The sequence below is a fragment of the Brachyistius frenatus genome, unplaced genomic scaffold, assembly GCF_029030835.1.
Source record: "Brachyistius frenatus isolate BFR_SWC_R1_liver_20210118 unplaced genomic scaffold, ASM2903083v1 Contig_21, whole genome shotgun sequence".
Taxonomy (NCBI): domain Eukaryota; kingdom Metazoa; phylum Chordata; class Actinopteri; family Embiotocidae; genus Brachyistius; species Brachyistius frenatus.
Genome location: NW_027210620.1, coordinates 3,569,706 through 3,595,399, shown reverse-complemented (window position 1 = coordinate 3,595,399; position 25,694 = coordinate 3,569,706). Strand labels below are relative to the sequence as shown.

The 25,694-nt window shown below is 45.4% G+C and overlaps 2 protein-coding genes across 9 annotated transcripts in view; both read right to left on the bottom strand.

The window, feature by feature from the left end:
* Window positions 1–215: 215 nt before the first annotated feature.
* map3k15 (mitogen-activated protein kinase kinase kinase 15) lies at window positions 216–19,973 on the bottom strand. 3 transcript variants are annotated; one of them, XM_069696459.1, is made up of 30 exons: window positions 19,230–19,973; window positions 17,580–17,719; window positions 17,232–17,255; window positions 16,675–16,752; window positions 15,766–15,959; window positions 14,706–14,874; window positions 14,451–14,557; window positions 14,182–14,352; window positions 13,946–14,058; window positions 13,099–13,258; window positions 12,760–12,910; window positions 12,542–12,649; window positions 12,047–12,096; window positions 11,618–11,713; window positions 11,304–11,391; window positions 10,830–10,963; window positions 10,073–10,200; window positions 9,686–9,816; window positions 9,161–9,266; window positions 7,764–7,921; window positions 6,910–7,093; window positions 6,187–6,364; window positions 5,223–5,397; window positions 4,364–4,549; window positions 3,926–4,031; window positions 3,555–3,813; window positions 3,190–3,302; window positions 2,540–2,646; window positions 2,365–2,441; window positions 216–1,588 (listed from the first exon to the last, which is right to left on the bottom strand). In XM_069696459.1, exons 1-30 carry the CDS (start codon window positions 19,549–19,551, stop codon window positions 1,489–1,491), a joined length of 4,113 nt encoding a protein of 1,370 aa, XP_069552560.1. In that variant the 5' UTR covers window positions 19,552–19,973; the 3' UTR covers window positions 216–1,488. The 3 variants fall into 3 exon arrangements, with proteins under 3 accessions (XP_069552560.1, XP_069552562.1, XP_069552561.1); XM_069696461.1 differs by having other exon boundaries at window positions 17,580–17,933; window positions 19,230–19,304; XM_069696460.1 differs by lacking the exon at window positions 16,675–16,752.
* Window positions 19,974–24,037: 4,064 nt separating this feature from the next.
* sh3kbp1 (SH3-domain kinase binding protein 1) overlaps window positions 24,038–25,694 on the bottom strand; it is a 31,205-nt gene continuing 29,548 nt past the window's right edge. For all 6 annotated transcript variants that reach the window (XM_069696490.1, XM_069696494.1, XM_069696491.1 and 3 more), the window contains 3 exons: window positions 25,340–25,551; window positions 25,160–25,223; window positions 24,038–24,788 (listed from right to left, as the gene is read on the bottom strand). In XM_069696490.1, coding sequence (XP_069552591.1) covers window positions 24,750–24,788; window positions 25,160–25,223; window positions 25,340–25,551 — 315 coding nt within the window. In that variant the 3' untranslated portion in view covers window positions 24,038–24,749. The remainder of the gene's footprint in view (window positions 24,789–25,159; window positions 25,224–25,339; window positions 25,552–25,694) is intronic.

Below are 25,694 nucleotides of genomic sequence, written 5' to 3'. Positions count from 1 at the left end.
GCCAAAACGTGAAAGGAATGTCAGAGCGGGGGCCCCGAAACCTGGGCGAGGATGACACCGATCGTCAATCTGTCAAAACCAAAAGCAGTAACTTGAGGTTCTTGGTCGTGTCCCCTCGGGGGGTCACGGGTCTCCTCCCCGGCCCGACGGCTGTTTCACATGGCTCGAAGCCAAAAACAGCAAAGTGTCAGGAGCGTCAAAGAGCAAAACGTTCACTCGTTCCAGGTTTATTGCAGTTGTTAAAGCACATTAAAACAACACGTGACAGTTGGAATAATCATAATAATAGTAATAAAAAAAAAAAAAAGAACAATTAAATTCAGATACACGCAGATGAGAAGAGAATAGTCACAACTAATAAATTAACGTGCGTACAAAGACCAAGGCGGCGATGACCAGCAGTTGTGATGTGTGTGTGTGTGTGTGTGTGTGTGTGTGTGTGTGTGTGTGTGTGTGTGTGTGTGTGTGTGTGTGTGTGTGTGTGTGTGTGCATGCTAATTTAATTTTTTTTTTTTACAAAATTTAAGGCTTTAGGCTGAAATAAGTTATTAAAAAAAATGACTCGCGGTGAGTCACGTCTTCAGCGGCGGGTCAGTCACGGGACGGACAAACAGTCCGTGTGTCTTTAGTTTTCGGCGGATTTTTACCCAAATTCAAGCTTGCGGTCGTTCCTGCTCTTTGGTCGTCAGCGTTTGCAGTTAGTTTGCGTCTCTGCAGCTGCAGAACATCTGTAAAAAAACACGCTAACGTAAGGCAAATCTCCGCGGTGCACTTAAACACTCGAGTCTGCTCGCTCGCGATTCAGCTGGATGATCCTGCGTGTCCTGCTTCCTTCATTGAACTTTGACCTTAAAAAAAAAAAAAAAAAAAATCTCAAGGCTTCAAAATGTCCGTCCATTTTGACAGAGGTGTCGAGGTCATTCAGGTGATGTTGTTTTTGTTTTTATAAATGGATTTTTTTTTTTTTTTTTTTTGGTGGCTGTTGCTTGCGAGTGTTTTAATAAACGTTTCTAGACTTTTAAATATATATATATATATATGTATTTTTGTTTTGTTTTGTTTCACAGTAAAAACTTCAATTCTCTGAGAGGATCAAACCTCCTACGGGCACCTTTCGGTGTGCGGCAGGCGTTTCCACACCCCGAGGGGAACATTCCTACTTCACACCGTTTCTGTGTTTTTTCTGGCAGTCTCGAGCACAAAACGCACCGTGGCGCACGAACGCCTTTAAATGCACATGAAGACACGAACAGTAGTGCCTGCACTAACGCGCTTTGGTCTGGTCGGGTTTGGAGTCTGCGTGGAGTCGGTCAGTCCCGCTACATAAAAAAAAAAAAAAAAAAAAACACAGAGAGAGAGAGAGACTACGACGTGAAGAGGCACCGTGGAGGCAGAGAGAGAGAGAAGATGGAGAGGTCGGCCATGCAGGGCTGGTAATGTGTGGATGCGTGTGCGTGTTTACTGCCAAACGAGAGTCCGACGACGCCGTCACGCGTCGTCGTCGCCGTCCGAGCGCCGGTCGCTCGTCAGCCTCTCTCGCTCTCGGTGCCGCTGGATGCCCCGCCAGATCCGGCACAGGACTCCGCCCCTGAGAGGGTAAGGAAAGACGGGACGGGTTTGACTTGTGTTGGCAGTTAAGAGGTTACGACTCGTGGGGGAAGACGTGCTTGTGCGTGTGTGTGTGTGTGTGTGTTCATTGTTTTTTTCAACAACAACAAAAATATTTGTATCGATATAATTTTATTGCATTTGTAATTTTTTTTTTTATTGTGTGCACCTTTTTTTTTTTTTTCTTAACTGTGTTTCTACGTCGCCGTGACGACTACATTTCCCCACTGCGGGATTAATAAAGCGTGAAGTCTAAATCCAGACACTCCTGGGAGCTTCTTCTAGTTTTGTTTTATTCTCTTTCTTTTTTTTTGCCGAAAGAATGAATTGATGAAGTTTGCTGCAGCGAGAAAATTCTTGTTTCGCGCTCGTCGAGTTGCCGTTTTGTGGTTTCTTCCCTCGACGACGCAGATTATATGAATTTTGGGGAATTTTTTTTTTTTTTTGTCTGAGTTTTTGCAGCTCTGGAAGCTTTACTAGGTTGATTCGACATTTCCAAAATGTACATTTAATAATTTCAGGAAGTTCAAAGGAGTTGAAACAACCAGAAAATTAGCGACCTATTAAAAAAAAGGTAAACGTTCAGGAGGCAACAACGTAGCTGTAAGCCGGCAAACTCTCTCGATGAAATGCTCATAAAACATTTTAAAAAAAAAGAAAAAAAGAGTAACGCGCATTAAAGACTATCATTATTTTTGTTTTTCCCGTCAAGTTTGATGCTTTTATTTTGACGGGACACAAAAGAAGCGTAGATACCGTAGACGTAGGCAGCGGAGGTCATCTTTGGTAACGTCGTTGAGAACGTCGGTCAGCGTGTATTCCTCCATCACGAACTGCGACACCAAACAGAAAACGCGGTTAGTTTGACGACAACGTTTCACCGCTGAAGGTCGTCGGACGTAGAGGGAGAAGCTGCCGACGGTTACGCCACCCTGTCCACGGTGTCGGGGTCCGCCCCCTGATCCTTCAGCCAATCGGTGAGCTGCTTGTCTGGCTCCTGGTCCGCTGGGATGTGGAAGATGGAGGGAGGTGAAATGTCTGGAACGAAGAAGCACCGGGGTTTTACTTTCTCCATGACAACAACAGAAAACTTTGCTCACGGCAGTTTTTAAACCTCATTACTACGCAAATGTATGCGGCACCTGCACGTCACAATCCAATCAGATCATCATGTGCACGGCGGTGCTTCAGGCTTTAAGTTAAGCAATTTTCGATCGCAACGATCGTGAAAAATCGGCGCAAAAAAAAAAAAAAAATCCCGGAGGGATCCGGTGAATGTTTCCGGTGGATATGAAATAAAAAGTGAGTCCGTTCGGTTCTCCCTTCAAACAGTTCAAACAATCCTGTTACAGCGATTGTTCCTGTATCTCCCTCCCTCCTGCTGCGGTTGGGGTTACGTTAGGTCACGGTTCTGGTTCTGGTTCTGGTTCCGGTTCGGCCTGGCGCCGATACCCGGCTTAGTTTTGGCTCAGACCCGGTTGGATGTTTGGAATACGGTTGTGTTCAGGTTACGGAAAGGAGAAACAGAATTCATCCACATCCGGATCCTGCTGCACAGACGAGGGAGTCGGTGTGTTTTACCTGGTGGTCGGTGTCGGACCCGGACCAGCTCCAGGTCGTGTGTCCTCTGCTGCAGCGTGGCCTTCAGGACCTGCTGGTACTCCTTCTCCTTCTGCAGCAGCTCCTCCAGCAGCCTGCGCGCGCACACGCACGCACACACACACACACACACACACACACACACACACACACACACACACACACACACAGAAGAAGAGCGTTGCAGCTTTCAGGGGTTAAAGGTCATGAAAGGATAAAATGTCTGAAGCGTGGAGTTTATTGTACAACTTGAGGTTGCTTTAATTTTACTTTTAGTCAGTAATTCACAAACATAAGTTTCCGGGAGGTGTGTGTGTGTGTGTGTGTGCGTGTGTGTGTGTGTTCACCTGTTGGTCTCCTGTTTGAGCCGTCCCAGCTGGGCGCCCAGCTGGTGATGCGAGCGCTGATGCTCCTGCGAGTGGGCGGAGTTTAGTGTGCTGACCGCGGAGTGGGCGGGGTCGGCCGTCGCCCCGGAGTCGGCCGCCGTCCCGGGGTCGTCGGCGTGCGGCGCCAAAACGGGACCGAACTCCACCTCCTCCTCGTCCACCTCGTCTTCCTTCTCCGCTCCCTCGCACTCCGACGCCGGGCCGAAGTGGGTCTGCAGCTCTGGAAGGTGGGGAAAAGTTGAAAGGTCGTAGAAATATGCTCGTTTGGAGGGCGAAAGTCGAAATCCAAACGCGTCCACAACTGGGAGCCGAAAGCCGCGTTAGACGCCCACCTGGGATGAGGATGGTGATGGCGGCCTGCACCGCTCGGCGGATGATGTTGTCCATGGCGAACATCCAGTGAGGTTTGATGTGATGGTTCCTCAGGACTTTGTTCACCTGAGAACGTCACAACAGCTTTTTAGACTTATAGATGTTTTTCTTTTAATTCCTCACAGAATTCGATGTGACATCTTATTTTTTTTTTTTAGGTCTGATGAAACTCGTGAAAAAGGATCAACAACTCCACTTTTAACCGAGAGGTGAGAAATATTCAAAAAAATGTAGAAAAAAAAAAAAGTTTTTTAAGGCTGAATTCAGATCTTTTCAGGACTTTTCACGCCTGGAAGATCTCCCGAACGGATGTTTTATGAATCGAATTCTTTTGGCTGCGTATGTAAATCACGTATGTGCGCTTGTACGCGCGACGCGTCGGTGCGTTTTGCGCTGACCGAGTCCTGGAAGCCGAACAGCACCAGCTGAATCTGGTTGATGGAGGTGGAGTCGAAGTCGAGGTCCAGCTTGAGCTTGGAGATGGTGGCGGCCATGACGCGCCTCTCCGGGGAATGGATGAAGTCTCGAAGGATGCAGATGATCTGCTTGATGTGTTCGACGGACAGCTGGAGCTCCTCGCTGCCCTGAGAAACACAGAAACGCATTTCAGCTGATTTAAGATTTCCGAGCCCGAACTGTTGGAAACATGAACCAAACGTAAAGCCCGTCAAGTGAATTCGAGTCATGTGACTGACTGAGTTATGTGAGACACCGTCAGACCCCGGCAACAGAATAGCATAGTAGGAGGAGTGTTTTAAAGGAGTGTTTGCGCCCCCTACTGGTAGTATCACAAAAGACAGAGACGGCAATGAAGGCTCTTGTTCTTGCATGCAGGTTGCAGTATGTCACTACTTTAAAATGACAGCAGTTTTCTGTGGGATGTTCTCGCTGAGATTATGTCTGTTAATGAATTACATATGCAATTTAAGAAATATGTTGTAATATGTGGCGTAATCACAACATAAAGCGTATGAAGGAAAGTCCAGTTATCCGCAATGTGTCTCCATCACTTCACTGCATTGATTTACAGTTATTTCTTAGAGAGCATAAAACCACCATTAAACAGCATCTTCAACCCAAAGTATGATGACTGACCACAATGTGGCTGGTTAAACAGACCTAAGCCCCCACAAGATGAGTAAAACCAGCACACACACACACACACACACACACACACACACACACACACACACACACACACACACACACACACACACACACACACACACACACACACACACACACACACACACACACCTGGATGTGGTTCTCTTTGAGGTTGGACATGACCTTTTCCTGGTCGTCATTGAGGACCTTGTAGAGAATAGCCCGTCTCTCGCTGTCCTTCTTCAGCAGGAACAGGCCGCCGTCCCGGTCCTCGGGCGAGGGGGGGGCGATGCGGTCCTCCGACACCGAACCCTCATCTGGGACACTGCAACACACACACACACACACACACACACACACACACACACACACACACACACACACACACACACACACACACACACACACACACAAGCAACATAAAACAAGACAGGAAGTACACAATTGATTTACAACAGCGTGACGCGGCGCTCAGTTTATTTACAGATGCAAGTCTCTCCTGGCGACTCTGTGTGCTCAGGGAAGTGCTGAGGCAGCATGACTCAGCACGGCGGGACGCGCACACACACACACACACACACACACACACACACACACACACACACACACACACACACACACACACACACACACACACACGCACGGCCGCGTCGGTGCACGAGGGATGCCGAGCGTGTGCACAGCCGCCCGCCGAAACTCGTAAAATGATCAGAGCTCATTAGATCAGTGTTGTAAAACACAGCGGAGCACACTGGGAGCACAATAAGGCCACCTGCCACCCAAATACACACACACACACACACACACACACACACACACACACACACACACACACACACACACACACACACACACACACACACACACACACACACATCCAGGTATTTTTACACAATCTGAAGTGTACCAGCGGAGTTTGCAGGAACACATTGTTTTGAGTCTTATTTCTACACCGGGAATGACACCATCCATATTAAATGAACATTATTCTGCGAGAAGATTTTTTTTTATTATTATTATTTTTTTACGATTTTAGAGACACCTGAAGTGAAACTGAAAAGTTTTGGATCTTTAAAGCGACGTCAAATTTCTAACTCTCCGCCGTCAGACACACCTCAGGTAGTTGGAGTTGGGGGGTTTCAGCAGGTTCTCGGAGCCGGAGCTCTTCTTCTTCTGGAAGAAGACGTCGTGTTTGGAGTCGCAGTCGGGACTCACGGATCCGTGTTCGCTGCTGCTGCTGCCGGCCGCTTCGCCCTGCAGCTGCACCGGCAGCGACACGTTATGGATGTAGTCTGAAAAAACAACAACAACACACGAGGCGATGTTTACATTTCATGAATTATTATTGAACCCATTGTGCATTTTTCTCTAAATTTACTACATTACGCAAAAAAAAAGAAAAAAAAACTAAACTTCCTGTATCCATTTCAAATTAAAAGCTCCTCTGGCATTTCAGTTCACAGAAAAGCTTTTATTGTGAAACATTTGCAAAGGTGTTGTGACTGAAATCAGAAAAAAGAAGGCTCATATTGTCGATTGGATCAAATTAAAGCAAAGGAAATGAGTTTTGAGGATTGAGTATAGTATGTTAACAAGACACATTGGTTCAATAACCTCGATAACAAACCATAAATGAACTGCGCCCGAGAGCACGCAGGCATCACTGAAATTAAACAATAACGACCAGACAAAGGTGGTAGATTATATATTTACATTATATTTGTGTGTGTGTGTGTGTGTGTGTGTGTGTGTGTGTGTGTGTGTGTGTGTGTGTGTGTGTGTGTGTGTGTGTGTGTGTGTGTGTGTGTGTGTGTGTGTGTGTGTGTGTGTGTGTGACCTGATGGTTTGAAGGCGATCTTGCTCTTCTTGCCCTTCGTGTTGTGCCGGACGAAAGTGTCTCTGAGCAGGTCCGAGGCGATGGCTCTCTTGTGAGGGTCGGGCTCAAAGCAGCGCAGGATGAAGGACTTGGCCTCCAGCGACAGCGACTCGGGGATCTCGGGGTGGATCTTAAACATGCCCACCTGATTACAGAGACCGGCTGTTAGAAAGCTTCGAAACAAGCCTCATTTCCCGTTTTTTTTTTTTTTTTTTTAACCGGCACCTGGTTGTAATGCGTTACTCCCGCCAGAAGGTGGCGACGATGCGCATACAAAGCTGTCCGCCCGCTGCCATTAAATAACATGGGGAGAAGAAGAACGCGCTGTTTTCGTCACAAAACCACCGGATCAAAATGACTTTAAATTACAAAAAAAATGACACGGCGGGGTTTTATCTCCACTCTGACTGCCAGCAAAAAAAAAAAATACAATTTTGTAATTCCTCAGTGACGTCACTTTAGTCTTCCTTTCCATAGAGTGGTGCCGTGGAGCTTTTCCATCAGGATCTTTTTTAGGACATTACAGGGGGGAAAAAAACAGAGATACGAGTTTTTCACATCGTTATTGGTGCAAGTAACTACACGGCGACTCTTCGGCATAGCGCCGATATTTAAACCGGTTAGTTTAGAGCAGAAGTTTGGAGAAAGGACTCGACTTCCTCCGATTCTCCGTCGCAATGTCTGTTTTCCCCCAGAAAGGGGCGTGGCAATGAGAGCCCGCCTCGGGCGACGAAATGCCGAATGTGGCGAAATGCTGAATCGTTAACAGCTGCTGCTTTAACTGAAGATTTAAGTCCCTCGCGGCCAGCACCCACCTTGAACATGGCGGCCTGCGGCTCCCCCAGCTCGTGAAAGGGGGGTTTCCCGGTGGCCATTTCTATGATGGTACATCCCAGGGACCAGATGTCGGCCGGCGCCCCGTAGCCTCGGGGGCCCTTGTCGATGATTTCCGGAGCCATGTACTGCAGCGTACCTACGAGCAGGGAGACAGACGGCACGACTCATTTCTACCGGGTGAAAGCGTTTTAAAGATTCAGCGAAAGGCGGCTGGTCTTTTCGCACCGCAGCTACTTTTAGGGATCGGGAAAGACATGGGATCGGAGTGCTTTTACTGTGTCGCCGAGTGTTTTATCGGTAGTCAGAAATTCAGAGCAGATTTGGTATTCGCCCCAAATGCTGATATAAACAAAAAGAGACAGCAGGAGCTGTAAAAAAAAAAGAAAGGGAGTCGGAAAACAGATAAGGACACGCACACACACACACACACACACACACACACACACGCACACACACACACACACACACACACACACTAATGAAAGGTAAACACCGTTCTGCCTCTGCTTGATTAGCTAATCTAATTACACAACTCGCCGGCTGCCGGAGAAGGCCAGATGGCCGATGAATGTGAACGTCCGCAGTGTCGCCGAGAGCGCCCCTCCGTCCGAGGGTTTCCATAGAGGCCGATAGTGGCTCTTGACATTTTGAGGGTCATTTGATACTTCATACTCGCAGCACTGAGACGGTCAGCATTGCGGCGGCTCCACTTCATGCCGCCCCGGACCGAAAATTGCCGTCTTTTGTTCACGTACGACTCATTTTCCTTCTCCGTCAGCCGTTAACCGGAGAACATGTAATCGGGCGGGCCGCATCGCACCGCACGATACTAAACTTCCTGTAACCCTTTCAAATTAAAAGCCCTCTGGCATTTTAGTAAACAGAAAGCCGTTTCTGAACAAGGCTTTCCACTGTGAAACATTTGCTGCTTACGTTCATTTAAACAATTTAAAAAAAAAATATGCCGTCAATAGACTTCGACTCTTCACCCTTTGAGCCTGAAGATATTTTTTGGGGAAATTTCCGCCGAAAGAGAAACGCTCAAATTCAGTCGGATCCAGGATTCACGTCACACATCGGATAAATTCTGGAGACACCGCCATCCTTTCTTTTTCAGACTTTGACACGACCTTAAACGGCACTAGCTTATAAATACATTCGTTTCTTGTACAAATTACAGGTATTTTGAGTTTTTTTTATATTATATATATATATAGCAGCATTTGTTGTTGAAAGTTTCGTATGTATTCGCCTCTCATTTTGGATGTGGGCGTGTCCATGTAGATTAAAAACTGCTGAAAATCAATGAACCTAAACTATGTCGCAGAACATCGAAGAAATTTATCGAAGCGAAACCGGAGATTCAAACGGTTACCTGTGAATGTTTCCGTGCAGGGATTGACTCCCGCCAACCGTTTGGAGGTACCGAAGTCGGAGATCTTCAAGACGCCACTGTAGGTGTTCACCAGCACGTTATCGCCCTGATGAAGAAACACACCGTTTTACTCACACATACGGTGGCCTAAAAATGACTTAGATATGATTTCTATTAAAGTCATTCAATATCCTCGTAACATGAGAAACGACAGTCCAAAAAACTTGTATTCACAATCATGAGATTATGTGGATAATGTGGATTAATTAGAAAAAAATAGCTTTGTAATATCATCTACAGCAAAGAAACCAGACATCTGAAAAACTGAAGGTAGAGTGCATTAAAAAGACGTGAATCTGTGCTGGGAGACGTCCCAAAAGTCTACCGAAGGTCTATATTTGTTTAAAGTCGTCATCCAATCACCAGAACATCCCAATGGTGACGTTACACTTCATCTAACCGACGACCACATCGGTAAAAAAAAAAAAAAAAAAGAAGGTGTTTTGCGTTGGGTTCGACTGGTACCTTGATGTCCCGGTGGACGATTTGGTTCTCGTGCAGGTACCGCAGCCCCTCCAGGATCTGTCTGGTGTAGAAAATGATCGTCGCCTCCTTCAGAGGACCCCATTTGGACCTCAGCAACGCAGACAGGCTTCCTGGAGAAAGGAGACAAGGAGTGTCCAAAACCTATCGTGAAATGGGGAAGACGACCAAGCGGTTAGAGAGACCGCCCGGCGACCGGGAGGTCACAAAGCATCGACCTCCGAAGATAAGACTGTTTGTCCATCGCGGGCCTTAAAAGCTGTACTTCCAAGAAGGAAACGCATGATTCAAAGCAGAGTATCTACAAAATGAATTACAGTTTCAGGTCATCGTCGACACAACATGAGCGCGCCAGTACTCTTTTTGTACCTCCGGGCACTTGCTCCATGAAGATCTTGATGTATCCGTTCTCAGAGACGGAGCCCAAATACTGAACGATGTTCCTGTGCTTCAGGTACTTGTGCAGGGCGATCTCTTCGTGAAGGGGCTGCGAGTACCTGGAAACCAGACACAAAGAAAAAAACAACAACAACAAAAAAAAGACATTCATTTGGTCTGATGTGCTAATAACTGCATCGATAGTTTACCATTTCTAAACACAGGATTTACAGTGTCACCTAGCATTTATCCTAAAATCTAAACATACATATGCTGCCCTGCTGTAAAATGCTTCCTCTGTTTTATTTAAATAACAAAGTGGGAAAAAAATATATATAATAATGTGAATTTCATGGCACAAATTGTATTTTTAAACTCATAAAATATAGTTTCTACAACTTATTTCAACAAAGAAAGGAGCTAAATTTGTTTTAAAAAATACTTTGAAAAACGTTTTTTTGACGTCCTTCCTGTATTGTCACCTAAACAATAACGGTTTATGTTGGCGTTTTTGCCAAGAACTGCATTTTCACGGCGCGAGTTTCACCCGGAGCATTTTCTCAGAGCACCAGATGCCGTCTATCAGCTGTAGATGCGTTTCCCCCAGTGGTCGCTCACAGTATTGCAACAACAAGTACAAACAAAAAAAAACGTCTACAAACGATGGCGTTTTAAAATTATATGTATTTTTTGTTTGTTTTCTCAGCTCTACTGAAAACCATGAATGCAGGTCAGGCTGCGAACGTACCTGCTGTCTCTTTCCGGGATTTCTTTGATGGCGATCCGGACCTGGTTGCTGACGTCTCTCCCAGCATACACCACTCCGTAAGTGCCCCGCCCGAGCACCACCCTGTCCTCCGTCTCGTTGGTGTCATACTCGTACTGCAGCACACAAACACGTACAAAAAAAAAATTCCAAATACACGTAGTGAATAAAGTGTTTGCGTTCGTACTCGGTGGGGGCGGGGCTTCATCAGGAAGCGGTCTTGTGCTTAAACCAGAAGTGGTTTGATCAGAAATTGCTAAATGTATGATCTTTGAGAAAACTCCTTACAGAACAGCCCCAGAATTGAGTTTTAGAGCAATAGTTTTGATCACAAGAGTAAGAGAACTAGTTTTTTGTTTGTTTTTTTTTATCAAAAGTTGCTGTTTTTATTGTTATTGTTGAGCTACTAAAGAATGCGTTCACGGGAAATGCACTCGCAGACAATCACGCACTGACCTCCAGCGTATCTCCGTCAGCTTCCCCCTCCAGCTCCACGGCGTTCCCCGTGCCGTCGGAGATCATCTCTTTCACCATGGAGCAGAACCTGACACACACACACACACACACACACACACACACACACACACACACACACACACACACACACACACACACACACACACACACACACACACACACACACGACACGTCATTTTCCCAGTTCGCGGGCCTGCAAGGTCGCAAACCGCACGTGCGAACTGTACGACCACAAACACGTACGAACACGCACACACACCTACACAGACACATCTAGAGGTGTGTGTCCTCACCGACCGCACTGCTCCTCGGTGGAGAAGTAGATCTGGAAGTCGTCGGAGTTATCGTGGACGTAGAGGAAGCAGCAGCGCTCGTCAAACTTACTGATGCTGCGGAAAGAAAATGTCACTAAATCAGTTCACTGTTTCTTTGGGTTGTTTTTTTTTAATGAGCTACCTCATATCTCTATGAAACATAAATTGAATTTACTCTCAAAACTGTTATTAAACAAAGTTGAGGTCATTTATATTAAAAAGCAGCAGATCAGACATCAAAATGAAGAAAAACAACAACACCTCATTGTCACTTATTATAAATATTATTACATAAATTACTTTTCAGTCCTTTGTGGGAAGTTGAAAGCAATCCAATGACGTTTTTTTTTTTTCTGTTTGTTAATATTAGATTTTCAGCTGTTTCTACTGTAACCTGCGTTTTCATACCTGATGCCTTTAATGGACATCGCATTGAAGTTCCACTCATGGATCCCTTTCTGTTAAGAAAGCAAATGAAGTTACTCGTTTTCCATTTTCCACATTATTCACATTCCTCTGATGGGAGGAGGTCGTGTTTGTCTAATCGACCCGCGAGAACCAACAAACGCCATCATTGCAATATTTATATTTTTGAAAATGATTAAGCGGTGTAAAATATATACTCTCAGTATTTCGATATGGTTTAATAATGTACGATCACGATGCATAAATCCGAATTACATCGAACTATTGTGCCCAATTGACAATCACGTTCAATAACTTCAGTTTCACAACCGCGTCACTTAAAAACAAGACCGTGCTCAATACTGACTTCAATACAGACATCACATATATCTTTATATAAAGTTGAACAGGAATACAGAATATGCTGTTTTTTTGTTTTTTTTATCCGACTAATGTGTGTGTAATGTGTGTTTTCCTCTACATTGTTGACGCTCTGACCGTTTCAGCAGGAGAAACGTGCCAGATAGAAACGTTCTTCTCTTCGGCCTCGTTGTTGATCGACACGTAGGACGGCTGGTAGAGTTTGGTCGGCTCCAGGATCAACACCTGCAAAACCAAACCAAAAAAAAACAAAAAAAACAACACGTCAGCGCGCGTGTTACAAACGTCTCCGTGTGCGCAACCGTGAGCGTGCGTGCGCGTATTCATGTTTGTACTGGAAACCGGAGTCTGTTGGTGGTGCCCTGCGTGGCCTCGACGATGATGTCCATCCAGAAGTCCAGCCTCTCCCGCTGGGGCGAATGTTCCACCGCCTGCTTCTTGAACCTCTGGATCAGCTGCAAGTTCTGCACCACCGACCGCAAGTACCTGGAGGGAAATAGAAAATCCAGACTTGCATTGATATCCGAGTATTTAATACATCAAATTTAGCGCCGTCGCTACTTCTCTCGCCACTGAAGATACGCATCTTTAGTCCCAGAGAATTGACTTTTCTTCTGTAAGCGCCTCCGTGCAGTCGACGGCAGAGAACTGATTGTGAAATGCGAAGTCTTTACCAGAGGGGTGGCTTCAGTTTGAAGAGCTTCTCGGCAGCCTGGGTGGCTTTGGTGATGTCGTAAGCGAGCATGCTGACGGTGAAGAACTGGCCCACGTCCCAGTAGTTATTCATTTTCTCCAGGGAACCTTTGCGCCCCAGCAGACTATTCAGCCTCACACCTGCAGGAATAAGATCATCGGAGGACAGAAAGTGAAACACTTTAACCGTAGCGTAGCTTCTTTCTATCGCGTAAATAGCCGCTAAGTTTGAGGTTTTTGTAACCTGCCCGGCCTTCAATAAGCTTTTAAAACTGATCCTAAAACACGTTAGTCCACCAACTGGGTGAGTTTAAATGTTACTTGCCACTTAATGTTGAAATGCATGTTTGAAGAGATTTTAAGATTTTTGATTATCGTCTGCATTTGGTTTCAACTCCGTGACATCGTGTTTCCTATCGCGTGTCTTTGACCTGCGACCCCGCGTAACGACAGTTCATTGGTCCGTACTGGTCATGTGACTGCTGACCAACACACACACATAAGGAAACAGCTTATTGGTACCTGATGAAGACCTTAGAGGCTAAAACGCGTTGAGTTTTTACTGTGATTGAACAGCCACGACTGATGAAAGGCTTTTTAGCGAATCACCCTCTCGAGTGCCTCCGATCTGTTCACCGTTATTCGGATACCGCGAAACGGAACGAAGGCAAATGAAGCCGGCGCAGCAGCAGCAGCACGATCGTGGCTGAAAACGCATGCATTTGACGTCGTTTTTAGCGCCATCTTTTAAAAACATCAAATTCGAGTATCTCCAGCGGCTCGTGAACCCTGCGGACGAGAAATCAAAAGGGGGCGTCCGGGGGTCACCTATTTTTCTCAGCTCGATGGAGCTCTCGAACTGCTGGCCAGCGACGATGAGGAGGACGGCCAGGTTGATGCCGGAGTAGAGAGTCGGCTGCAGCTCGAAACCCTTCCTGTACCTGCAGGTGGAAGCAGACGAATACACATCGCGGGGGGGGGACGGGAATTAATTAGATGCAAAAAAAAAAAGGTGCGTTTATTTGCGCGTTTGCGCGCGTGTGTGTGTGTGTGTGTGTTCTCACCACTGTATAGCGTTGTCTCGGTTTTTTGTGTCTTTGCAGTCCGAGTCGAGGAAAATATCCTTGTAGATCCGTCCGCAGAGGCAGAACATGTCGGGCGCCGGGTGTTCGCAGGACTGCAACACCTGCAGCATCACTCTGAGCGCCTGCTCCCTGTCGCCGGGGCTGTTCCTCCTGCACCGACACACGTTCAATCCATTCATGAATATAGCGTGAAGGTAGGCGAACCGCTCGAATTCAACTCTAGACTTAAAACATCTGCACGAGGTCACCTGTTGAGGGCGAAGGCGTAGTGGAACTGGATCATCGGCTGCGTGGCCAGATCGCAGGTCGGCAGCATCTCCAACGTCTGCACCAGCTTCACCATAGCGTCGTAGTCCTGGCGGGTTGTAAAGACACGGGAGGGGACGGCATTTTTATTTTTTTGTTAACGACGCGCGTCGAATATTTGCAAAGAGGAATTGACGCCGGCATCGTTTCCGACGAAGCTTGTGTTCCTCCGTGTGTTTTTTTTTGTGCGTTCGTACCTGTATGTCTCGGTAGGAAAACAGCAGGTTCATGACGATGTCCTGCGTCAGGACCTCCGTGTTGTCGATTCGTAGTTTGATGCGGGAAAGCTCCTTGGCCAGCTCCTCTCCCTGGTACTTCTCTCTGGCCTTCCTGATGTCGTTGAGCAGCGTGTCCTTAAAGGAAGCGCTGCGGGACGAGGGGAAGGAAAGAAAGAGACACCAAAAAAAAAACGCACCAAAAAAAACTGTTTTCAGAGCCAATTTCTCGCACAATCAAGTTTGACAGTAATAATATATGAAATGATTGGACTAAAATTATTTGCGGTGCAAAAAAAATAAAAAAAATAAGCTGCTTTCACAGTTTTGTTAGTTTTAGTCACATAATTCAGAATTTTGCTGATGAAACTCGACTTTTTGCTTGTGAATCAAAAACCTTTCTGGAGTTTCTATTGGTGGGTTTGATAGAAGGAGGAACATCATTTACATGTTAATGACTATAAAACAATGTGTTGATTGACAGAAAATGTGTTAATAATTGTCATTTTTCAACAACAACAACAAAAAATTTAAAAAAAAAATGTCACGGTCACAGCTTCTGAAATGTTGATTATTGATAAATATATAAATGTTGATTGTTGTAATGATTTCATTGCTTAAAGGTTAATTAGCGGTTTCCGTGTCAACAGACTAAATCAAAACAGCGGAAACCATGATGGGGATGGAATCTCTTATAATTTGGGGAATTAAAAAAAAACACATCTGTACAATTAATTAATGAAGATAATAATCAGCAGACTGGTTCATAATGAAAATAATAATTAATTGCAGTTTTGTAAAAAAATATATAAAAATAAATTCGCTCCACCGCAACAAACTACAACTTTAAAATACTGTTTTTACATCAAGTCGTAATCGTTTTAGTTTAGTATTAATACTTATATTTACATACTTTTATTTAAGTAAAATTTTCAAAAAAACTTGTAATGGGAGTATTTTTAACGTTTTAGAAAATAAAACCAGCACCTGCACCACCGTCAGATTTTAAAAGACGCACCAGAGACGCGCGTGATCGTCTCACCTGGACGTGACGTGGATGTCCTTCAGCAGGCTGGTGAAGCGGTCGGTCAGCGGGTCGCACAGCGGCCCCAGCAGGTTGTCCCAGCTGGGCTGCATGTACTCGCTGGCCCGGCGCTGGGCGTCGCTCTCGCAGCACATGTACTCGTGGTTGGGAGTCACTATGTAGGGAATGAAGTAGTAGTTACCACTGGACGCCTGGAAGGAGAGAGGAGGAGGGTTCAGCTCGGGTCTCGTTAAAATTTAAAAACAGGACTCTTGATTGCAAACCCTGCAGGCGCTTCTGTTTTCCTTTTTATTTTATTTTTTTTAAATTCCCGATGCATCATTCAACACAGTCAGATGGAGAACACACGTGCCAGGTTCTGGTACGAAGGTGCAAAAAGGAAGGTCGGATGGATTAGAGAGCGATTAATGAGGAGGGTCGGCATTGACAGAATTAGTTTTCAGATGGGACGGCTGGAGCGCTAATCTGGAAGAGACTTTTTGGATGGGAGTCTGCGGAACGGGAGGCCTTTTTTTTTTTTGGGAGATACCCTCTAGCGGCAGTAGGTGGTATTGCAGTTCAAGGCCCTTCCGCACCGGCCTGGAAGCTACGAACACGTCTATATAAAGTCTGTGGTTTAGACTCATGGTTGCAAAGGTGCCAACGTATGTGCCCATTGCACCATCTAAGAGGTTGTTTGTGTGTGTTCGTGTTCACGGTGCAGCTAAAAGTCGAAATAAATATGATGAAAACGGGAGCTGCAGAGAGTCCGCCATGTCCAAAGCTCTTTTCGTTTAATGTGTTATTCACACAACATCCCACGACGAGGTCGTTCGTTGTCCAGCCTCACCTCGACCTGTGTGTTAGCATTATCAGTCTGTGAGGAGGAGATCTCCCAGCATGCTTTGGTGCAGGCCTTGTACCTACTTTATTGCGCAATCCAGAGCCTCTGTATTCTGGAGGCAACTGAACCCACGGGAAACCTAATGCTGAGAGACGAGTGGCCTAGTCCACACACACACACACACACACACACACACACACACACACACACACACACACACACACACACACACACACACACACACACACACACACACACACACACACACACACACACAAAAACAGACAGACAGCATACACACATTAAACATCAGTTTCTAATAAAACTAGAGCACACGTGTGTGTGTGTGTGTGTGTGTGTGTGTGTGTGTGTGTGTGTGTGTGTGTGTGTGTGTGTGTGTGTGTGTGTGTGCGATCGAGCAGAGGAAAGCATGTCGATATGCATTCCTTCCTGCATTTCTGCGCGAGAACACAAACAGCACATGTCAAGGATGTTATTCCAGATATAGTAAAAGACAGTGTGTACACATAAATCACTGGTTAACACACACACACACACACACACACACACACACACACACACACACACACACACACACACACACACACACACACACACACACACACACACACAAACTTACTGTGTTTTTCTGTGCCACCATGTCCTGTAAGGAGATCAAATAAGAGAATGTGAGAATGTGTTTCAAGAATGTTTACAGAGTGTATTCTTACTACATTAAACAGCTGGCAGAACTGACTGTACCACACACACACACACACACACACACACACACACACACACACACACACACACACACACACACACACACACACACACACACACACACACACACACACACACACACACACACACACACACACGAGAGTCTGAAAATAACCCCGTAGATCACTTTGTTCTGAGGAGGCGAGGAAAGGAATGGTAAACACCAACTCTGATTACAGCGGCGGTCGCTCTGGGACGGGCGTACCTTCAGCGACTGGGCCGTGTCGGGGTCGGTGTCGTGGTACAGGATGACGTTGTTGGCCATGTCGAAGCTCTCCCTCACGCCCAGGTGGTAAAACAGGGAGGGCTGCCGGAACACGTCGCTCATGTCCACGACCGCGATGTCTGGCGGCGGCGGCAGGAAATACATCTCTTGAGATCGTGCTTTACAGTTTACAGCGGGTTCGAAACGTGAACCGAACTCGCCTTCGAGCCGTATCCCTGAACTTCACACGTGACCTCTGACCCCGTGAATTGTGGGATAGGTTTCGGTTGGAAGCTCGCGAAATATAAAGCATTGGATCACAGTTGAAGCCTCCTTTCTCCCCACCAGTTTGTACTTTAAAAAAAAACAGAAGACGTGAGTTTAATCCTTCCCTGGAGCTCTGAGGTTGTTGTTGTTTTTTTTTACTGAATTGCATATTCCAAGAAACATCCCTGAGCGTAAATGCCCCACGGCGTACCGAACGATACGACGACACGAGTCTGTGGAAGGACAACAAGGATTTGACGAGCGTGCAAATGCGAAGAAGCGCATTTCTCTAGAGGGGTGGATTACATCTAATTATATCCACACAATCTACTGCAGAGCGCTGATCGTACGCCGAGCAGGAGTGAAACACATCTCCAAGCTCTGCCTATTGTGCAGTAGTAAAAGCTCGTCGTGAATATTTTCCAAATATAAACAACAGCAAACGGCCGAGGGACCGAGAAAATAAAGATTGTTATTTGAATTATTGCGGATGTGAACTTGTACTGTAATATAAAACCAGCCGTGCTGCTTAAGGCTGTGCTTGGCTACAGTTGGAGCTAAATGCTAATGTCAACATGTATTGTAATTTTGACCTGATGATGGACTAATGGAAAGCTACGTGTCCACCAAAGTTATTCAAATGAATCCCCAGGGGGACATGAATCTTTGTGCCAAATTTCATCCCAACACATCCAACAATTAGAGAGATATTTAACTAAAAAAAAACCAACAACAACCGTGTCCAACAGCAGGCGGCCCCTCTAGACGATAAAGCCAAAAGGGTCAACAAAGTCATTTGGGTTCATCCTCTGGAGAACCGTGGATATTCTCACAAAACGTATCGCCAGTCCGTCCGGTCAGCGTCGAGACATTTCGGTGGATAAATCGAAGCTTCATCCCGCTGGCTGCACAAAAAAGTAGCTTCCTGAATAAAGTGCAGCTTTAAAGCACAAATAACCAAATTTCAAAATCACACCATCGAAAGGTTTTGTCTTTGATAAACCTGTGAATTACTAAAAGCTTTTCATCTTTTGCTGTTGTTGGCAGATAAGCAGTTTCTTTTGGTCAAAACAAGACAAAAACACCTAAATGGGGCCTTCAAAAGAGAAGATGGACAAAAAAAAAAACATAAACAATTAAATCCAGAAGTGACCGATTAAAAGTTGGAGTTTGGAGATTGGAGAAGAGATGAATGTGAACATTTCATAACAACGCTGTGAGATCAGGCCAACTGTGCCCACTCCCCCCCCCCCAAAAAAAAACATTGCTCTTTTAAGTTTCGACAAGCTGTTGTGCAACTTTTTTTAAAACCACTTTTTGAACGTGAACAACTTTTTCTTTTCTTTTCTTTTTCCACCTCTACAGCTGATCAGTGACACACACCTGCATCGTAGAAGCTGTCCAGCACGGATGTCTCTCCGAAGTCCAGCCTGCCGAAGGTGACGGTGGTGAGCAGCGCGCTCTCCGAGTCGCAGGCTCTCTGCAGGCACTGCAGCGCTCCGGACTCCGGGCTGCTCGCCATCACCGACTTCAGCCCGTCGTTCAGGACGTACACGACCCGCAGCGAGCGCTGCTTGGCCGGCGGGCTGGGGCTGGACACGTCGACCTTCTCCCGGTCCCGGTCCCTTTCCCGCTCCGTCACGCACACCCCGGCTGAGTGCTCGCCTCCCATGTCGGCGACCTGCGCGCTCTGCCCAGTTTCCATAGCGAGACCCGGGGAAGTGTGTGTGTGTGTGTGTGTGTGCGCGCGCGCGTGTGTGTGCGTACGTGCGCGTGTGCGCGCGCGTGTGTGTGTGTGTGTTTGCTTTAGGTATCTCCGTCCCCTCTCCGCTCGCTGTCCGCCTTCTCCACCCCTCTTTATTCCGTCTGCTCCTCCGTCTTTGCCCTCCTCGCGCTCACTGGCGGCGGTTGGCGCTGCCGGTGGTGGAGGAGGCGGTGGAGGTGGAGGAGGTGGAGGTGGAGGTGGCGCACCTATCGTCGCCGCGGAGGAGCGCGTGTGAGTTTGTCCCCCCGCATCTCCGCCTCATTAACTCCCATCATCGGCCGATTAATCTCGCACCAAGAAGTTCGCTTCTCCCAGACTGGATCCGACCAGATCCCCCGAGGAAGACAGGAGGAACCGCGAGGGGGTGGGGGGAGGAACGGCATCCGGAAGTTAAAAGTATTCTTTCTTTTTTTGGTTCCCCCCTCCCCCCTCCTGTCAGCGTCAGTCTGGTTTGAAGTTTCCCCGCAGGGAAAGCGCTAATAACGGAGTGATGAACTGGGGGTCCCACCCCGGTGTGAAACGTTACCGCCACGTTATCTAAATATAAAACCTGCGCGTCCTTCTGGTCCCCTCCTGTCCCCCAGTCGTATACCAGCAAAGAAAAACCAGCAGAGAGCTGATTTGGTTTTTGTTTTTCTCCAAATATATGTACATCATCCAAAAAGTCAAGTCACTGGAGAACTAAGGCTGCTCGGACACTGACATTGTTATAATTTATAACATTAATCTAACAGTCTTTTACAAAGTGTTGCACGAGGAACAAAGTAGAAGAGTATTATAGAATAGTTTTGAACAGTATCCCATCTGACAAAGAGCTCTTCCTCTGTTAAATGCTCGAAAAGGTGCTTAAAAAAACCCCAAAAACATTTAACTTCTGTTTCGTAACTGCAATATACGAGTTTAGTGACGGAGTGTATATGCAAATCTTTTTTGCTTTTATATTGACTTTATTGTTTTTGTCGTAACCTATATTCTGTTATTTGTTTCCATTATTTTTATGTCGCAATATTATTATGTAACTTTTATATAACTATAATCTTTTAACATTATCGGGTGGAGGCTTCAAATAAGCCCACAGGTTGTTTTTGTTTTTGCCTCTCCCCCGTGTTTTTAATTTGTGAAAAATAAATCAAATCACATTGTGGTTATCTGTTTTTATTTATTTCAACTAATATGCACAGCCTAAATTTACTTTGGGGGTTAAATTATGAGCCTGTTTTTTTTTAACAAGCAAATTGGTTGAATATATTTAAATCCTCAGTGTGTAAAAACTCATATAAAACAATTGAATTATATTTAAAAAAAATTTTAAAAAAAAAGCTACTATAACTTTTATTGCAGGGTATCCAGATGTTTCTGCTGCACAACTTCATTCAGTTTATCTGCTGTAACACGATAATTCCGGCTGGTGTTGAATTGAAGTCTCTTTAAAGCTGCAGTGAGTGATTACCTGGCCACTGGGGGGCAGCAGAAGCAAAATATGATTCGACGTTAGATAACAGTTGCTCGTGTTTACGCGCTCGCAGTTGCGCCGCAACATTATTATTTAGTGTCAAAAGTTTGCTGTGTTTTAGCCAACAAGTCCTCCGACTTATACGACCAAATACCGTTTCTACTCTAAAATACGACCCCACCGTTTAGGCACAAAAACAAAAACAAAAAAAACACTCAGTGTTTAGTACTAGAATTATACACTATTATTAACAACAACAAAAAATCTAAAATGATGTACTGAATGAAAATACGCTTTCGGTAACAAACTATTAAGACTTGAAAATACTGCCGATGTTTGCAAAACTGTGAACTTGTTCCTGTTTTTTTTTTAAGTTACGCAAACGCTGCTGCAGCGGTTTCTGTTTCGACCAAATCGGGACTTCTCCTTTTTTTTTTTTTGCTCGCTCCCGACTTTCAGCGACCCGAGATCGAGCGCTCGAGTAAAAAGCAATAAGAGGCGACGGCGCGGACGCAAAAAATGCTCCTTCGTACAGTTTTTGTACCCATTTACAAATGTGTGCAAAATATTTTACAAACAAGACAAAGCTGCGCACACGTACAGTACATAATAGCATCTTTATTACACTGAAATATAAAAGTATATATATTTATCACTATCCTGGAGATAAAGGACCAAGTCAAGAAAAAACAACTTGTAACCTCGGTTGTAGCAGTTTTTTTTGTGTTTCCTTTTTTTTTCTTCTTCTTCTTCTCGTTGTCGTACGAACGACAGAAAGAAAAAAAAAAAAAAAAAAAAGAAATAAAAAAGAAATAAAGATTTCGGAGTTGAAAAAACAGGAAGGCCACAGTGACGGGTTGCCATAGATTCTGTGCACATTGAAGGAAGGGAGGCAAACAGCCGTACATGCTACCACACACACACACACACACACACACACACATTGTAATCTTCCTTTACCTGTGAGGACCTTTTCGCTGCCCTAAATTCCTCGAACCCCGTCCTGACCGTTAACCCTTCGCCTGCTGCCGACAGAGCACCGGAAACGCACGTGGATCTTGTGGTATGGTGGTGTGTGTGTGTGTGTGTGTTTTTTTTTGTTTTTTTTTGTTTTTAAGGGGTGTGATGCAGCCAGCACAGCTGTTAACTTTTCTGGAGTCGTGGAGCAAAAGTTAAAAAAGATAAAATAAGAAGAAGGCAAAAATGCTTTGACTTGGTCATACAAGTGTGTTCATGCAGCGACGTACTTTTCTTCTAATAAAATGTTTTTATTTGCAGCCACATATCACGGGGCAGTTGTCGGTTTTGTAAAGGGAAAATAAACTGACATCTGGGGAAATGTGCTTTTATTATTATTATTATTATTATTATTTTTTGCTTTTCTTGATGATTTTCAAGAAAATCACAGCTGGAGCCAGGATGTAGTTAGCTTAGCTTAGCATAGCTCTATATCCAAAGGTAACACCCCCCCTCAATCTTCAGAAGTTGCGTAAGAATAATCAGTTGTTGTTGTTTTTTAAAGATTTCTTAAAGTCTCCGATGGTACGTAGGCAAAAGAAACTGATAACAGCAGATTGGGTGTACGTTATTTTCAAAGCGTGGGTTTCATTAACAGCTGAGAGATCTCGTTTTCATAATTACGAGACAGTAAATACAAATGATAAGGTCAAGGTCTCCATTTTTTTGTGCTTTTTCTGCGCTTCCACAACCTCCGAAGTCCAAGAGGAGGAGATTTTCCAGAGTTTTGTTGTCATGGTAAAACCCCAGATTTTCATTTTTTTTTTTTTTTTTTTACACGTGTAGTTCATCACAGCTATGAAACAAACAAAGACGTGTGGTGTTATTTAACCTGCTAACCGGTTTTCCCCCAGATGTCCAGCTACTCCTTTGATAGCACCTGCATTTCAACACTCGTCATGTACTCTTAATTAAGCTGGAGAATCCTGATGTGCTTGCCAGCTTCCCGGACGTGTGATATGTGACCGCAGATTTAAAAACATTAAGAAGAAGAAGAAGAAGAAGAAGAAGAAGAAGAAGAAGAAGAAGTAAAATATCCAACGTTGGGAGGAAAACCAAAACAACCCAGTACGTCTCGATGCCAGTGCTGCTGAAAAAAACGTCCGATGCTTCAGAATCACCAGCCCGCAGTGTACCTTAGAAACATCGAGCACAGTTAGGAGAGCTTTGATCAAAAACTTTTACCCGAATCCTAACCTTAAAGGGGACATACCATGCTTTTGGTGGTTTTTACATTTTCAGAAATTGATGTCACATATAGTCAAATTTCCAAACCATGAGGGGGAATGTTTATAAAAAAAAAAAAATGGACCCTGTAAATCCGGATTTGCAGCATTGCCTCTACTTCGCTATCAAAAGGATATAAAATTGTTTTTGTAGCGCAGCTTGTCGCTACGGTTGTTCAGTGCGTTCACATTTTTTGTTTGTTTTTGTTTTTGTGTGTGTGTGGCTCAAACACGTATGCATGTATTGACATATTTGGCAAGCGGGGGTGGCCTTAAAGAGACAGGAGCTACAGCGGCTGCACAAAGGGTGCGTACGAGATTAAAAAGGAGCCTTTTAAACCGGAAGCCAAGTAAAGATATGCAAGTAGAGCCCCAGAATAATAATGACGATAATAACACCTGGATCTGTGCATGATATTTCCCCTTTCATCCAGATGAAGAGGTCAGGCTCAAGCCAATACAAAAACTATAGCCGCATTTCCAACAAGAGGTCCAGGAACTTTCCGAAGAATTTAAGTTTCCGACTGATCCGACCATAGTCTTAAAAAAAACAAAAAAAAACGAGCAAATGATTCAACGGATGTTTCTAAAAGCAGCAGCTGTTTAACTACGTCGTGCTTCGGCGTGACAAGACAAAGTCACGATGTGTCGAAACACGATGAACCAAATCTAAATAAACTTGTTTCCAGATGTAAAAAAATGCCAAGTGGGAACTTTTTTTTTTTGGGGGGGGGGGTAAAACTCTCCCTTCGTCTTCATTTAGTTCCTGGTTCTTAGTCCTCGGAAAAGTTCCTGCGGTGGAAATGTGGCGGATGTGTTTTTACAAAAGCTGTCATTCACAGCCACAGTCCTCACATGGATGGAAAACACACACACACACACACACACACACACACACACACACACACACACACACACACACACACACACACACACACACACACACAGAGATAAGAGGCGAAGGCCGCAGAGTGGACGCAGAACAGCACAGAGGTCGTCTGAAGCGACCGGGCTACGGAGGTCAAAGTTTCCTTCACACTCAGAAACATAAAGTACCAGCGAGGTCGCCGCGGCAGCCACGGCTCCGTGTCATCGCTCTGTAACCGTGGGCGACGCACAGCGGCGCAGGCCGCGGTCCGTCAGTACCGGTGGCACAGCAAGCTCTGACAAGATAGCAGTGAACTGAACAGAAAAGCCTCTTTAAGAAGAAAAAAAAAAAAATAAAGTCAACACAAGATAAGGCGGCGGCTGGGAGGGGAGGGATGGGGGAGGAGGAGGAGGAGGGGGGCTGATTCCATCGTGCTGAGCTGTTGCTGATCGCGATGATCATTTTGGCACAAATTTCATTTTGGCTGAAGTGTCTCGGCCAACAGCGAGAATGTTTTTTTGTTCTTTTTTTTTTTCAAAATGATGGCCTTCGATGCGGTGGTCAGTTTCAGTCTTCATTTCGACATGCTCTTCTTTATGTGCTCTACTTCCATCTGCGAAACAAACAATGAAGAGATATTCATTTATACTACGCCACCTCAAAAACATCACGTTAACAAGTCCTCCCAGAGTTTGATTTAAGTATATTTAAAGTTTTTAAGTTAGTACAAATGTACTTAAGTGCAACTTAATGCCGTCTCAGAATAGTATTCCTCTTTATTTTTATTTGTACGAGTGATGCGAGATCGAACTGAAAAAAAAAAAATGGCTCTTTTCAGTCATTAATCATGCATGCAAACGGAAGTATACTTATTATACTTAAATAAAGTGCACTTTAGACGACTTTTACATTCACGTCGTAGATTATTATTCCACAAAGACACATCGGCTCTCTCCGGCGTCCTTCACTCCTTTACGCTCTCACCTGTAAACTAATTCGAATGTGCTTCTCCTCGTCCAGCGCGTTGGCCAGCTGCTTCATCTCCTGCCTGAAACACGCCCGACACAAACAGGTCACGCTTGTGCACGTAAAAAACAACAACAACAACAACAACAACAAAAGCAAAACAGACACAAATACCGGCGGAGGAGGCAAGACGCTCACCTGTGCTGGCTCCTCAGCAGCTCTATGGAGGCCCTCAGGTCTCTCAGCTGGTTCCTGAGTTCCTCCAGCGACGGCGGGGTCAGCGGCGAGTGCCGGAGCTCGGGGGAGGGGCTCAGACCCGAGGGGGACGACGGGGAGACGGGGCGGTGGCTGGAGTTCGGCAGGCTCAGGACAGAGGGCTTGGCGGGCAGTGGTGCTTTACCGTCGGGCGCCTAAGGCAAACACAGGTCGTCAGGTTCGACCCCCACGTGCACAACGTTACTGGATTTTATACTCGGGAGACAAATTACGGCAAAAATGACGGAAAAAGAGCGAACGATACACTTTGTGACGTTTTGGGGTCGAGAATGACGTT

What these genes read in the sequence shown, in the direction of transcription:
- map3k15 (XM_069696459.1), bottom strand. Translation starts at nt 19,551, where the DNA reads ATGGAAACTGGGCAGAGCGCGCAGGTCGCCGACATGGGAGGCGAGCAC. An exon ending in TGTTCGGCTTCCAGGACTCG is followed by an intron (nt 4,032 to 4,363) that starts GTCAGCGCAAAA and finishes TGACGTTCTCAG; the next exon opens with GTGAACAAAGTCCTGAGGAA. An exon ending in CTCCGCTGCCTACGTCTACG is followed by an intron (nt 1,589 to 2,364) that starts GTATCTACGCTT and finishes TTACCCTCTCAG; the next exon opens with GGGCGGAGTCCTGTGCCGGA.